Source organism: Spea bombifrons, chromosome 4, assembly GCF_027358695.1.
Source record: "Spea bombifrons isolate aSpeBom1 chromosome 4, aSpeBom1.2.pri, whole genome shotgun sequence".
NCBI classification, from domain to species: Eukaryota; Metazoa; Chordata; class Amphibia; order Anura; family Pelobatidae; genus Spea; species Spea bombifrons.
Genome location: NC_071090.1, coordinates 41,045,178 through 41,061,085, shown reverse-complemented (window position 1 = coordinate 41,061,085; position 15,908 = coordinate 41,045,178). Strand labels below are relative to the sequence as shown.

The 15,908-nt window shown below is 38.5% G+C and overlaps 1 protein-coding gene across 1 annotated transcript in view; it reads right to left on the bottom strand.

The window, feature by feature from the left end:
• LOC128492590 (dynein axonemal heavy chain 3-like) overlaps window positions 1–15,908 on the bottom strand; it is a 428,956-nt gene that overhangs the window by 108,679 nt on the left and 304,369 nt on the right. The window contains exons 50-54 of the mRNA XM_053465187.1: window positions 15,583–15,678; window positions 7,094–7,285; window positions 5,796–5,929; window positions 3,177–3,339; window positions 641–823 (exon numbers count right to left, since the gene is read on the bottom strand). Of these exons, the coding sequence (XP_053321162.1) occupies window positions 641–823; window positions 3,177–3,339; window positions 5,796–5,929; window positions 7,094–7,285; window positions 15,583–15,678 (768 nt within the window). The remainder of the gene's footprint in view (window positions 1–640; window positions 824–3,176; window positions 3,340–5,795; window positions 5,930–7,093; window positions 7,286–15,582; window positions 15,679–15,908) is intronic.

Genomic DNA, 15,908 nt, shown 5'->3' with positions numbered 1-15,908 from the left:
TCGTCTTTACATGGTCATATACACATTGGTGTATTTTATTTGGCCGCTGCTCTAAGTCTGACCCAGGGCAGCACCCCAGCTACCCCTCTCTGCGGTTACTTTGTCTGCTCTCTGTTAAAAGTCGAGATATGGTGCCACACCCCAATGTTTCATACACCTAAACCGTATTAATGGGCTGGTCACAAGGAAGATCCCAGATTTCCCAAAACTAGTTGGTCCGAGTATAGACCACTGTATATATATGTATACAGTAGTTGAAGGAAATACCTCGAAATAGATAATTCAGTTAAGAGCAGAGCTGTGGAAAAATAGTATTTAGCACTCAGCATCTTCAAGCCCTGTAGTGTAGATTTGGAATGTATCCTAATGGCATTCTAATCTTCAACTGAGATGTACTACACCTAGTAAACAAATGATAACTCCCATAAACCCATCAGGGTGCATAATGAAAAAACTTACAGCAGTTTGCAGTGTCTTTGATCAATAGGGTCCATCACATCAGCAGCAGGCAAGTCTCTGTCTATCTACTTTTACAAAGACACATGTGTCCAATTTTCCTGATTGCATATTGCATGATCAATATTAAATCTAATTTACAATTCTGTCCCCTGTGAAGCCTGCATATGTTATGTCAACATACCTTAATAGCTTTGGCTTCCTGAGCTGCCGTGTTAGCTGCAGCCTCATCTGCTTCTACTAAACTTTTAACCGCTTCCACGTCCAAAGTCTCATCTGCAATAATGTTTACCAGCTCTTCCGTCTCTCTGCTTCTTTCAATCAGCATAGGCTTTAACTCTGTCAACTCTTGTTGCATGATTGTGATCTGATGTGCCAAAAAATAAATACACCAGAAAGATACGTAAACAAATATCACAACACAATCTCACACTAGACTCTCCCCAATTAATATGTTCTTGATATTTCCTTCTGTTGGTTGAAGTTTTATAAAAATGCTGCTTGCGCCTTTGGCTTAAAAGTTCCTAATTGTAGGCAGAGCTGACTGCCAAAGTGTCCCATTGAGGGCTAACAGACTAAGATGGCAACCTAAATAGACTGTGACTCGGTCTATGAATGACCCTGGGAACTGTACTCAAACGTTACATCGACACAAAGCTTCTGAGAACAAAGCTTCTAAATCATGATATTAAGACTCTCCTCCAAGGTATCAAAGAATGGGTTAAGACCATTTCATAGAGGTAGTAGAAGTTACAAAATTGAAAAATCTTTAAAAAACATATTCTAGACCTCCCTCAAATCATAATCAGACAGGCTTCAACAAATTCATCCTAATGAGTGCTGATGTATTGTGGTATCAGTAGTATTGTTGATCCTAAAATACAATCTGTTTACTGGATTAGGCTATTTTATATTTGCCACCACCATATTTACACATTTTGTTTTAATTTGTTACCCTTTTAGACTGCATGTGTGTCAGCTGCTGTATAGAAAATGTGAAATCAAAAAGATCAAGTCAATCTTCAATACTGTCACCTGATTCTTCTCATATTCTGTATGTCTATACTTTAAAGCACCTTTTCTTTAAAGGAGTGCTGTTGGATATTGTTAGCTGCTCTTTTTGTTTCCTCTACTTAAAATGTTGGTCCTTTTATTATTTTTTAAATTCAATGTTAACTTAACACTTTGGTTGTTATATTCATGTTCCAAGTGCTGTGATTATGTGTGTAATAACAAAAATTGCATAGCTGATATATTTTTTCTTGCTTCTTTGATCCCTGTAAAATAACATAAATGGTACATATTTTGTTGGCTTCTCCTGTTATTGTAATAAGTATTTTTTTTCTAATCATTTGTTAACAGAGATCACCTATTTCTGCTTTCAGAAGCCAGAGGTATGTGTAATGTTTACTTAGATGTCTAAATCTCAAGGGGTTAATGCAAGACACATAATGGATTTGGCAGAGATTTATAAATCTACCGCAGGCATGACATATGTATTTTTCAGAAATGATGCATGAAAGGGAGGTATAATCAGCACACAGTTATACTGTAGAGTCGAAGGATTCCAGGAATCACATACAGCAGCAGATTGCTGACACGCTGTCTTCTTGTATGTCCTTGTATTGTATCTGCTAGATTTTATCTATATTATGGGAAATGTATTTGTATCTCAATTTAAAGTAGTTAAATCCCAACCAGTAACGGTAGAAATGAAATCAAATGTTTGTGTGATAGTGATGGAAATGTCCAACAAGTACAAATTGACACAGGCACATTTCAGAATTCAAGGGTAATTGAAATACCATGTCAAAAACTGAAGCTATTTGTTGTGAATAAGATTGGTTTCAGCCATTCTGATGGACAGGTGGCCAATTTACCTTGACAGGGAAAAACCCAGTCAATTTCAGGGACCATTTCTCCATGAATGTACAATGCATCTCTTTAAACATTAATGATCTGATGAATTTGCTTTTTTACAACTCATGAGTCTAGAGTTTTCACATAATCTTTTCTACGGAAACTCATCTCAAAAACATTATGGTCACTTGCCATTACCTATTCATTTTATATTTGAATATATCAAAGGTGTGGTCCCATGCAAAATATTAATTCTGCTTTCTTGCATGTTAAGCAAATAAACCGTAGCAGTTTTCTTTCACCTGTTTAAGGACATACAAATACGGAACCTTTAATATTCTTTTTCAGTTTCTATGACAGCAGCCATAGAAACATCCATTATTATAATAATGATAAGAAATATATGTTAAAGACATTCAATAATAAACTATTTTATAGTAACTTTTAGTACTATTTTATTTTTCCCATGTTTTACATGTCACACATGGATTAAAGTTATATATGGTAAGTTTTTTTTGCACTTAGCATAGAAATTAACAAGTGACATTGAGAGATGCAGCATTTACTGTTGCCATTATCCAAGTTCATTCTTCCCCTACATGGGATCAAGTTAAAATTGCTCCTGTGAATTCAGCTACAGCCTGGCTGCTTTGTTTACTAATGAGAGTACATTATAATCTAATTAAAAAGTGGAGAAATTTGGCCCATCTGCTTTGAATTTTTATAACCCTAGGCTGCCGCTAATTCCAACCCCTGTTTACAATGTGATTTTGGATGCCTCAGTCCTAAAGTGTATTTCTGGGGAAAGAAGTGTATAAAGAGTTTTACCTTTGCCAGGTGCAAAAAACATTTTTACTCACTTGTGAGGATGCAAAAGCCAACTTTTCAAGCCCAATCATGTATCTGTTCTTGCTGGTTAACAACTGGAGTCTTTTATGTTCTAAGAGATTCTTAAAGGTCTTGAGTAATTCGAGGTAAGATGTTGATGTGACATAGATATGTCTTTGCATGGATTCGTAAAACCTGTACAAAATTAAAAATACAATCATGTGTCACAGCTGACAATGGAAGACAGACAACATATTTCATTTTTTACTGTGGGATGTTGCTTTCAGATATAAATGCACATTTTGTCCTCAATCAATCCCACAGAATGACTTTTTTTTCAGTATTCAGTGAAAACCAAAGCAATGAAGGCATTTTTACATTAACAAAAAAAATCTCATTTCCACTTCAGCTGCTTCAAGGTCAGGTCAGCAGAAAAAAAGGCAGTAGCTCAGGCTTTATGAATATTTTATAAGATACAATAATAATGATTTTTATTTTTAGGAATAAGATAGTGGTATGTTGGTTATGAAAATATTGTACATCTTAATGACCATTCAGTTACCCTTTCCTGTAAGCTAATGATAATGCATATCCACACCAATTTATTAGAATGATTTATAACACCAAGTAACGATGATGGGATCTATAGCTATAAATAGTATTCAATGATCATGTACATATCAAAATTAATATATATGGCAAAAGCATGCCCCTGCCTTGTTCTGTTAAAAAGCTTGACATCTCTCATGCCACCGCTAATTAAGGTACATATTACAAAACTGTTGTGTTAGGTCTCATTTGTCAGCAATGAACATCCACCCTAAGTACATTTTTTTTTTCTCTTCAGGAAGCTTTCTTATTCAGATATGACATTATTATAACTAAGTATCCTTACAGACAGTACATTTTAGTAGCTCATGCTCAACACAGGAAATAAAATCCCAAAAACGGTTGTGCAGTCTGATTCTTAGACATTTTAGTCTTAATAAAAGTTCAGGGGAGGTAGTACCACTATAGTTAAATGGTAGACAGGAAAAGACGTAACCCAGGTACAATCCAAATGCCAAAGCCGGGCTAGGGCAAAGAATTAGGCACTTATAATAGTGTATAATAGAGTAATAGTGAAAAGAAAGTTTTCACTGGGGCACTAGAATAATCAAGCACTGATTGCTGTGCTTGGTGAGTTTATATAGAGTCATCCATTAGGTGTAGTGGAGAGTATACCCATCAAAAATTGTCTGTGTGGGGACAAATAAGCTATCTTTAGCTGCATCTCTTTATATGTGCTAGCTGGGAGCAATTTACAGGTGGCCAGTCTACATTTAATGATGTCAGGGAAGCGTGTTAACTATGCAATCAGACCCTTTGGCTCATAGTTTACAGTGTGTAGAGTCTTGTATATGAACTTTGTGGATAAATGACCTGATGACGTGTGTCTAAGATGCCAGTCTATGGGGTTGTTCCACTCAAGAGTGCTAAGATGGGATCTAGCAAAGCTTTGCAATTGCACGTATGTGAACCAAGGAATGGATATGTTCCTACGTTTTTCCAACGTTTTAGGTTACGAAAGTAAATAAAAGAGACAAGATCATTTATTCCATTTTTGAAGGGTTCCGAGCCATCCACCTCCTGAAAAGCAGGGTTTTTACAGAATGGCTGAAAGAAGGAAGCTTTCCATTGTGAGCCAATACAGATTCTGACCAGTTTCCATGCTCTTATTGTTGAGAAACGGAGTGGGTTATTTTTAACATGGGCTGGGATTTGAGTAAAAAGGGTGTGAATGCCTGCCCATGCCATTTGGGGACTGAATTACTGTGGGTATCTGTGAATGTTTCCGAGTACAAGATCCAGTCCGCCATATAATATAGTGCGGCCACCTTATAGTCCCTTACTATGGGTAGTTTAAGGCCCAGTTTTTGGTTGTCTTGTTGAAGAGTAAGCGTTGTTATCTGGGATCTTTTGTTCTTCCAGATACATTTCCTGAAAGCTTTAATGAATGTTTTGTCATCCTTTTTCTTAATTAAAAAAAAATGGGAGGGATTGAATAAGACATAATAGCTTGGGGAATGTGTGTCCTGACTTTTTGGAACATAGAGCTCAAAAAGAAGAGATGTGTAATTCGTAGTGGGATAAAGAAATGCATACATACAGGTGAGGTTCAAATATATCGTCTATAACCCAACAAGTTATGTCAACTTAGTGTCTTGAAAAACGTTTTAAAGAAGTTTAGGGAAGGAATTAAAAAGTTTTTCAACTAACTGATAGGAGCAAGTAAGAAAATGATTTAGATCAAATCTACCTGTCCAGCATTGACTACAATTTAGTTAAGAAATGGCTAGAAACAGTCATTCGGGTAAGAAGCTTAAGAAAGATAAAATCTCTATTACAAAATGTGGTTTAAAAAAAGGGTGAGGTTTTTAGTATGTGCCAAGAAACCAAGTGGTCATATTAAACTTGAAATGACAGTGGCCACCTTAAATATTTAAATATTTCTATGGTTATATCAAATGAGCCAGATCTTTTGCCCTCTCACTTTCAAGCTCCTTGAAACTTGTTGGAGAGGAAGTATCAATCATTAAAGTATGAATTCTAGGGTGCAAGAAATAGTATGTTTTGTAGTAAACACTTATGCTCGAAGTTTAATTAAATACCTTTCCGAGAGTGCAACAACACTTTGATGGAAGTACTGACACATGAACACAGCTTCATTTCTGATTTCTTGTGACATTTCAACATCATCAAGAAAATGATTTGCCACCTTCTCGAGAGCATCTTCAGGCCATGCCTGTTAAAAACAGAGTTTGTTTATTGTAGTGTGAAAGAATTGTGACTTATTTATGACAAAGCACAACCAGCAGTTTTACAATGCAATTCTTTAAAAATAAAAGATAAAATAAAATGTTGCACATGAAAAAGAAAATATATAGCATGATGACATTTTAATTAACCATTCTAGAGAAATGTATGTTTTACATTCTTTGTTTCTATAGAAAAGGTATTTGGTTTTTCATTTAGTGTATTTTAGTAGAAACTCTTAATTTAAGATTTATCATTAAATGTATGTTTATATTAAGGAAAATGATTGAATTTAACAGTAGAATACAATTTAGGTTCTGATTATTGTCTGTGCATATCATTGATACTGAAAATACCGTCCCACCTAACTTGCTGAATTCTTAAACTTATAACTAAATACAGCAGCGTTAGGAACATTTTAGCTACTACTGTTGGATACCCAAACCCTGAAAAAAAATTCTAATCATGCAACATTTTGCTTCTTTAACATTTTTCCCGGGGAATGCTTAACTGCCATGAGAAACAAAAGTGGGCAGTGACAGGTTGCCATGGAAATTGAAAGGGCTTCTTAAATGTTTTTGTCTTGGCTTTATGTGATTATGCGTTCAGTTAAAGTGTAAAATGACAGATCTAATAAGGGTTTTTTACCTCATGTTCTAAGAGGGCTGAGTTAATGTGGAACGGACCCTTTAAAGGTTCATCCACATAAACATGAAGCATGCATTGCATAGGAGGAAAATGTTTACTATTATAGAAATTAGTTATATTAGTTTTTATATTCATTAATTAAAACAGATGTATCGCGATTGGGCTAGTTGAAGATATTAATTTTACTTCAGTAGTGTTGAATATCAAAGGTTATGCAAAGTTGTTCCAATACCAAGTGAGTAACATTAAAGTCCTTTATAATCTGCTTTATCATTCGCTTGGCCTGAGAGTACATATAGCAATGGAGTCAGATTTTATTATTATTATTATACTTTATTTATAAAGCGCCGACAGATTCCACAGCACTGTACAAGATGAAAATGAAGATTTAATATATCAAATTAGGCATGGCTATATCTGTAGATTTAATTTGGGAAACTCCCTAGTTCTGAAAAGCCAATTACCCCAGGGCTCTATATTCAGTTACCAAACTTGTCTAGGTCACCTGAAACCAGTCGACAGTACAGCAGTTAACCAGAGATGGATAATGACGGAGATGGTGGCGGAATGCTTCCCCAGTGGGGCTAAATGCCAGCACAATATGGAGGTTCTTTCTGATGCGATTCTTAAATTTACTGTACAAGTCAGATGGAATATCTTCGGCACGTATTTCAGGAGCTGGCAAAAGCTGACACATCTGCGGAAAAATAGATAGAATTTAAACACTGAAAAGGCAAAAGGGAAGACAGTATACATTATTGCTGTAGGGTAAAATGAGCACACTCCACATTAAAATGACACAGCCTATGTTCAAGTGTAAATCCTCCCTTTCAGAAAAACATTTAACAGTGATAAAATTGCAAACCAGAGTTGACGTCAAACCATCTATATAATTTCCCAGTTGGTCAACAGATCAGCGTCATTCTCAAACTGCTCTATGATAGCGCCCATTAAAAATTTACAAGGAACAAATAGTTCACAGAGGGGGTTACAGGATGCTAATATTGAAAAAGTACACACTGTACATGACCTAGTTTCAAGAAAGAATGGCAACTTAGTGTACAAGCCAAATCCAGAGCTCAATGTTCCTGCAATGCATGCTGGGTTTTGCTGCTATCTAGGTGAAATGTTTTTTTTTTGGTTTAATTCACTTGCTGTATAGGTTTATTTCAGGACAACAGTCTGAGCTTGACTACACTAGGGAATGTAATTTAAAGTCAGAAATAGAATTAATGCTTTAAAAGACAAAAACAAACTAGCTACATTAAAATGCATTATTGGTAAGTATATTATAATTATTTAAAAGGTAATTAGATAAACATCTGGGCATTAGCAAACAAAATAAACGCCGTAATAAGTATTGCTGCACACTATTTAAAAAATGATAATTACTATAAATGTCAAAATGTGATTTTTTTTTAACACCAACACTTGCCCAAGTGGGAGGGTAACAGGGCTCCACACCACCATGGGAACTAAAAAAAACAACTGTACATTAGACTTGTGCATTCGTCTTCGGGCGAACATGAAAACGAGCACGAAGAGGCCGTTTTTTTGTTCGTTCCGAAGGAACGTAGAACAGAATACAGTGCCGGCAAACCGTAGGCGAAGACGAAGACTCACAATCACGAAGAATCGAAGATTCTTCGTGATCGTCTTCGTTTTTGCCGCGCAACCGCCAAAATTTCAAACAGGAGTGAGCTGATCCTCGTCTGTCCAATCAGCTCACTCTTGTGACGTAACGCTAAGGGTCTCGTCCAATGCCTGTGCTGCTGTTTTTTGAATTCTGAAGGCGCCTTTATAAGACCAGAGCTTGCCTGAGAGATCCATTCATTTTTCGCTGTGACTGCTTTGGCAACACTGCTGTGCTGCATCCGAGCGTTACAGAGAGAGATTGTTCTGTTCTGTGTGAGACTGGTAAGCCTTAGCCTGCCATTTCTCACTGTGTACTTCATCCTCACTTCAGTGCTACTTAATTAATATATTTAATAATAATTTGATTAATTTAATTTTTTTAAAATTAATTTGTCATCAACTTTAGTGTAAGTGCTGTTGAGTTGACAGTGCACCCAGTGCCTCAGTGGCACTGGGGTGCCCTTGCCCTGGGCTGGCACTAGTGCCTATTGCCTGTCCTGCTTAAATAAATTAAATAGAATTTATAAATTACAATTTAATAGAATCTATAATTTAATAGTTCATTATAATATTATATATATATATATATTTGTCAGTCATATATATATATATACTATAGTATACTAGTGTAGAGTGTACTGTAGACATTCATCTACTAGTGTCTAATTTAAAATCAGTAATATTAATTAATATAATTAATAATTGAATTCATTATAAAATATATATATTTGTCAGTTATAGTTAGTAATAGTATACTAGTGTAGAGTGTACTGTAGACATTCAGAACATCTACTAGTGTCTAATCTAAAATCAGTAATATCAATAATTCTCTAATTCTTTCTTATCTTAATAGTTAATTAAATTAGCTATAAATAAAAGTAATAATATTAATTAATTACTACTAGCGTATAGTTCAGCTAATCTTATTAGTACTGGTGCTGCAGCTCTATAGTTTGTGCTTTGTTTTAGCAACAGTAAGAGACCAAGTCAATTTTTCTTAATTAATCTTTCATTTTATTTCATTTGTTTTGCTCACCTCAGTCCATCAGTGAAGTGAACTTGTTGGGCTAGTGAGTGCAGCCGCATAAGTGCTGTGTTTTTTTTTGATCAGCAAGCAGTGACGTTAACTGTTTTGCAAAGATTTTCTCATTTATTTTACATTTTATTTCAATTTTATTAAAAGTACCCTTAGTGTTTTGCTCACCTCAGTCCATCAGTGAAGTGAACTTGTTGGGCTAGTGAGTGCAGCAAGCAGTGAAGATAACTGTTTTGCTGTGACATTTTATTTTATTTCTAATTCTTTTCAAGAAAAATTGACTGTGACGAGCTGTACTAAGCAAAGCTTCAAGCTACTAGCTGTAGTACTAAAATAATTCTAATCTTCTTTAATCTTAATCTATAATATATTATAAATAATAATATTCTAATTCATAATCTATAATATAAGTAATTCTAATTCTAAATTCTAATTCATAATCTATATTCTTCTATCTATAATACATAATATATAAGTAAATTAGTTCTAATCTATTAATATTATATAACTTAATATTAATTAATAAATCATATACTGAATCTGATTTAACCTCACTTTAGCTTAGTGGGTTTGAGAGCGTCTGCCTAGAGGTAGACTTATAGTAAGGAAATATAGCTTTAGGCTAGCATAGTAGTAGGCTAAGCTCTTAGGCCCGTGTAAATTCAAATTAAAAATAAAATACTGCTAGTTATTAAATAGTTAATCTTGAGTTAATAATTTAAATAACTTTAGGATTTTGGCAGATTGCACACAGCACAGTGCAGTAGTGCATAGTTTTACTTTTTAAGCAGTAGCACTGAAGAGAACTTCCTCTAATTTTTTTGTCTTTAATTCGTTTTTCCTTTTTTTTATTTTTATTTTTTTATTTTTTTTTTATAGTTTTTTAAACACTACACTACACTACACTACACTACACTACACTACACACACAACACAAAATTTGAAATGGATCCTCCTTTTGGGACTAAGGAGGGACAAGCTCCATCTACCACCACCACCACCAGCACCACCACCAGCACCACCACCAGTTCTAAGATGCAGCCTTTGCGTCAGTCTAGTCGGCCAAGTAGGCCAAGCTCTCGCTTATCATTTGGGGAAGCATTGCTTGAAGGATCATCAAGTAAAGGAAAGGCACCAAAAGCAGGCAGTAGTAGTGCGGCTAGGCCCACAAGCTCTATGGTTTTTTACGGAAAGCCTAAAGCACCAGAAGCACGTTCAAAGTTAAAGGGTAGCACAAGTAGTACCAGCCCAGTGACTAAAAAGAAGTGCCTTTTGCCCCAAGCAGCATCTTCCCCATCCACCAGCAGCATGCAAGGTACCAAGCAGAGCCAAATTAGCAGCAAGACTCAGAGGGGTCCCAAACCAAAGCGATCTCATTCCTTTGTAGGGAAAACCACCACCACCACCCCCACCTCTACCGCCTCTACCACCACTAGTGCTGCGCCTACTGTTCCCACTGGTACCGCCACGCCATGTCCTCCTAGTACCTCTAGCAAGCCACCAAGTCCTTACAAAATTTTTGTAAAGACAGTTAGAGAGAGGGCTACACATAGTGGAACTCCACCTAGCGAGGTAGCAGAGGAGCCTGAGACTGAGAGGCCAAGTGCAGAGTCTATTCTTCCTGCTCGCACTACTACTAGTCACGAGTCTCACGACGATATCAGTCTTAGCTCCAGCCTAGCAGGAATTCCATTCGATCTGGCTAATGAAGAGCTAGACTATGAGCCAGAGGAAGTAGAGGAGATGAGTGGTCAGGAATCAGATTCCTCAGGGAGCAGTGTCCAAATGACTAGTGCACAATTTTCCCCTGAGCCTCCACCTTCTCCGCTACGATCATCACCATCACCACCACCAGCAGCAGCAGCAAAACCTAGCAAATCTAAAGCAATTAGCAGTCCCACTATGGCCAGTACTGTTACCACCAGTCCCACCACCACTAGTTCTGCCTCTGTTCATCCACCCCGAGCAGTAAGAGCAGCACCCAAGGCACACTCCAAGGCTATGCGCGCCCCAATTTGGGAGCACTTTGAAAATGTTGAAGAAGGGCGCTATGGAAAGTGCAAACATTGTGGGAAGCTAATAAGCAGAGGGAAAGTGTCTGGCCATTTTACCAGTGCTAGCATGAAGCATCACCTCAGCACTCAACACAACGCTGTGCTATTGGGGAAAGATGCAGAGGTAAAACTTAGTGCAGGCAGCATAGCTGGTGGCCGTGGAAAAACCCCAACAGCTTCTTCTTCTGAGCCAATAGCAGCAGCAGCAGCAGCAGCAACTAGTGCTGGCAGCCAGAGACCAAGGCAGGTTGGAGCACTGCATGCCCAGCCCACCCTGGAAGAATTTGGGGCATTCCACTCCAAGAGAACGATGCCCAAACAGCAGGCCAATAAAGTAACGCGACTTATTGGTCAGTTCATTGCTGTTGGAGGGGCATCCTTCTCCATGATTGAAGGGGAGCCTTTCAAACAATTGATGGCGGCTGTGGCTCCACAATACACAGTTCCGTCACGTTCCACTTTCAGCAGGAACATTGTCCCCTCGCTGTATCGGTCCTGTGTTGCAGCAGTGAAAGAGGAGCTTTCCAAGGCTGCTGGTCAGTGTGTTCATTTCACTACAGATTTGTGGAGTGCACCTAGCGCCCAGCATGCCTTTCTTTCTTTGACAGCACACTGGTGGCAGCCCGGTGTGTCTAAGGAAGTTGCTGCAGCAGGCTACCGATCATTCCTTCTCCATGCAGAAGTGATGGATGAAAAGCACACTTCCCAAAATATTCTGCATGCGATTAGGAAAATGTTTAGCCTTTGGGTGGGAGCAGAGGCGGGCACCAATGTTGAAGTTGGTTTTGTGGTAACTGACGGAGGTGCCAATATGGTGAAAGCGCTGCGAGATGGTCATATTGTTGGTGTGCGCTGTGCAGCCCACATCATCCATCTTGTAGTGAAGGCAGCAATGTCAGAAGGAACTAATGTGGCAGCAGTAGTTCTGTCCCGCTGCAGAAAGATCGCTGGGCACTTTCACCATAGTGTTAAGGCTAGCCAACTTTTGAGGGAAGAGCAAGAGAGGTCAGGTCTTCCCGTACACTGCCTACGTCAGGATGTCAGTACACGGTGGAACTCCACGTTAGACATGCTAGAGAGGATTTTGGAGCAGCAGAGGGCAATCCATAATCTTGCCTCAGAGCACAATATAGGGATTACCTCTCCATTGAATAGGGAGGATTGGACAGTGATCGCCCAGCTAGTGGCAGTCCTTAAACCATTCAGGGATGCCACAGAAAATTTAAGCTCAAACACTGCCAGTCTGGCCCAGGTAATCCCAGTGTTCTCCCATCTAGGCAGCAAGATGGATGTGTTCCTTGGAAACCGTGAGGCTGTTCAAGGTGGCACTCTACATCCTGACGTAGCAGCCATAGTCAGGAAGCTGAAGGATCTGCTAAAAGTACACCTTCGCAAGCGAATGGAAGAGAGTCCCGAAATGATGCTAGCGTGCCTTTGTGATCCAAGAATTAAGGGAAAGCTAGCTTTGAAATTCAATGTTCTCAGTAGCTACCGGGAGCAATTGGTCAACAAGGTGCGTGACTGGCAGCGTAAAATGGGAATGCTGTCCGAGGAGGGTGAGGTGCAGGAGGAGGAAGAGATGATGTGGTCTGCTACCCCTAGCAGCAGCATCAGCAGCAGTGCCACAAGCAGCACAACACAGGTGAGTGGAGTGCACCTAGCGCCCAGCATGCCTTTCTTTCTTTGACAGCACACTGGTGGCAGCCCGGTGTGTCTAAGGAAGTTGCTGCAGCAGGCTACCGATCATTCCTTCTCCATGCAGAAGTGATGGATGAAAAGCACACTTCCCAAAATATTCTGCATGCGATTAGGAAAATGTTTAGCCTTTGGGTGGGAGCAGAGGCGGGCACCAATGTTGAAGTTGGTTTTGTGGTAACTGACGGAGGTGCCAATATGGTGAAAGCGCTGCGAGATGGTCATATTGTTGGTGTGCGCTGTGCAGCCCACATCATCCATCTTGTAGTGAAGGCAGCAATGTCAGAAGGAACTAATGTGGCAGCAGTGTTTGGGTGCTTTGCCCTGGGGTGAAACAGGTGAGTGGGTCGCCAATTGCCCACTCATTCGCCTTTCCAATTTTTCAATGCTGCTGGTGGTGGTGGTGGTGGTGGTGGTGCCAGCATCTCTTCTCTGCCAGTTCGCTTCCTGGCTAGAGTCATGCCCAAAATGTCCCTAATTGTAAGGGCAGTTTCTCCCCCCTGGCTGCCTCTGTCTGCGGTGTGGCAACGCCTGCTACCTCCGCCGGAGTGGCCAGCTTACGCTAGGGCCTTGTGTCTGAGCTCTGGAAGTCTGCTGCCAAACGTCTAAGACTGACAGTGTTTGGGTGCTTTGCCCTGGGGTGAAACAGGTGAGCGGGTCGCCAATTGCCCACTCATTTGCCTTTCCCATTTCCTTTTCCATTTCATTATTTTCCTTCTGATACACAACCAACCAAACATAACACACACAATAACACATATAACACATATAACACACAGTGACATCACACATAACACACATACACACACACTTACAATGCACAAAACACAAGGACGTTTTCCTTGTTATTTGCCCTGGCCTTCACTCACTAATAGCATTACATTAACACTATAACTCACACTTCACCCTATAACATTTTTCCATCCACATACCTGCCAACAGACCCAACTTTTTCAGGGACAGTCCTGCTTTTTTCCAGTCCTGTCCCATCTAATTTAGCTAAACTAGGTATGCAAAATGCAAATACACATAGGTAGTTATAGCTTGGTAGGTGACGCTACTATAAACATTTAATAAATATAATCAAGTACTAAATAATAAATCTAACTTTAAAATACATTTAAATAAACCCCTATTTTTTTTTTAAAAAAAAACATTAAAATTAAATTATTATTATTTAGACATAATCCATCTTTAACCAAACCAGTGCACTGCTACTAATCTTAAACATAACCGTACATTAACCCTAAGCTATTTTTTAGTTCTTGTCCAACATTTTTCCATCAGCATACCTGCCAACACACCCAAGATTTTGGTGGACAGTCCTGCTATTTTCCAGTCCTGTCCAATAAGTAAGTTGGGTTGTTGCAAAGTATGCCATTGTAAATAGGTAGCAAATGTTAGGCATGTAAAGTGGTCCAAAATCAATTTAAAAATGTAAAATATTCCCTATTCTTTTATTAAACATCTATGGACAGTACACCTCGGTATGTGTGTGCAACTCTATTGGTCGTTTCGGCAGGGGGCTCGCCTGCCATCAACGAATGAAGTGCATTCTGCAGTTCTGCAATTCACTCGTTGATGCCAGACCAGCCCCCTGCCGAAACGACCAATAGAGCTGCACACACGTACCTTCACGGCAGCTGCTGCTGCTGTGATGTGTTATTAACCCCGTATTAACCCCTGCTAGGCAACCAGGAGGAAAACGAAGATTAAACGAGCACGAAGAATGTCCGCGAATATTCGCCCGAAGAGAAGACAGGAACGGGCGAATATTCGCGGAATACGAAGATTTTTTTTTCCCCGAAGACGAGCACGAAGACGAACACGAAGAGCCCCCTGGTGCCCAAGTCTACTGTACATTCATGCTCCGGGGTAAATATTTTTTGTTGGGGATACAAAATGCATAAAGTCATTTTTTTAATTAGTTAACAACAATATGTGACATGTCTCCGTGTTAATTTTCAAATGACTTTGCGCAACTTTTTCATGTTTGATATTGCACATGTTATATGTATTGTCATCTGTCCCATTATAGACTTTTCTATTTAGTTTATATTTAGTTATATTTTTTATTTAGTTATATAGTTTAATATAGTTTATATTAGTTGAATTCTTTCTTACGATGTAATACCTTACTTTATAAAATGTATATATTTAAAGAAATAAGTAGATCATGCATAATTAGCTATCCTTGTGCAAAGTGAAATGTAATTTTACACTCTTTATACATAGCCCCCATTTTGACATATTCTCCAGAAATGCATTGGCTCTGTGTAGCTCATACTAGCAGAATGTAACCTTTAGATATTAAAACTTTGAGATTGCCCGAGTAGAGACTAGTTCCTTACTGTTCCCACTGTCACTTAAACCGATCATGGACGAAATCCAAGAATTGGACTGTAATATAACTCATAAATCACTATTGTTACTTAATACGCCTTCCAAAACGATGAGAATGTATGCTTTTGCAAAGTTATTGCTATCTGCTGCCTTGCATGGAATATTTCTGTAGCCCTCCTCCTTTTCAGCATGTAAGCATCTCTGACTGGAACACAATAAAAGAAAGATGACCTTTTCTATGACTTCCAGTTTTTCTTCATTATTAAACAGCGTAGGAACATCACCAGTGCTCAGGATCATACTGATATCTTCCAAAAATGACTCATCCTATTGCAGGTGAGAAAATTGTTAATTTGCAATTCATATAATAAAAGACAACTCCCCACACACCTTTCACTATTAATTTATATCATGCATTTATTCCTGAGAGGTTATCTGGAAAACACATTTCTAGTTTGCCCCCATCTTTCTTCATCCATTTAACAAGTTTCCAAGAAAGAACTATCATTCTCATCATGATGTGCATTTTGTGAACCAGTAAACAGGCAATTTACTGA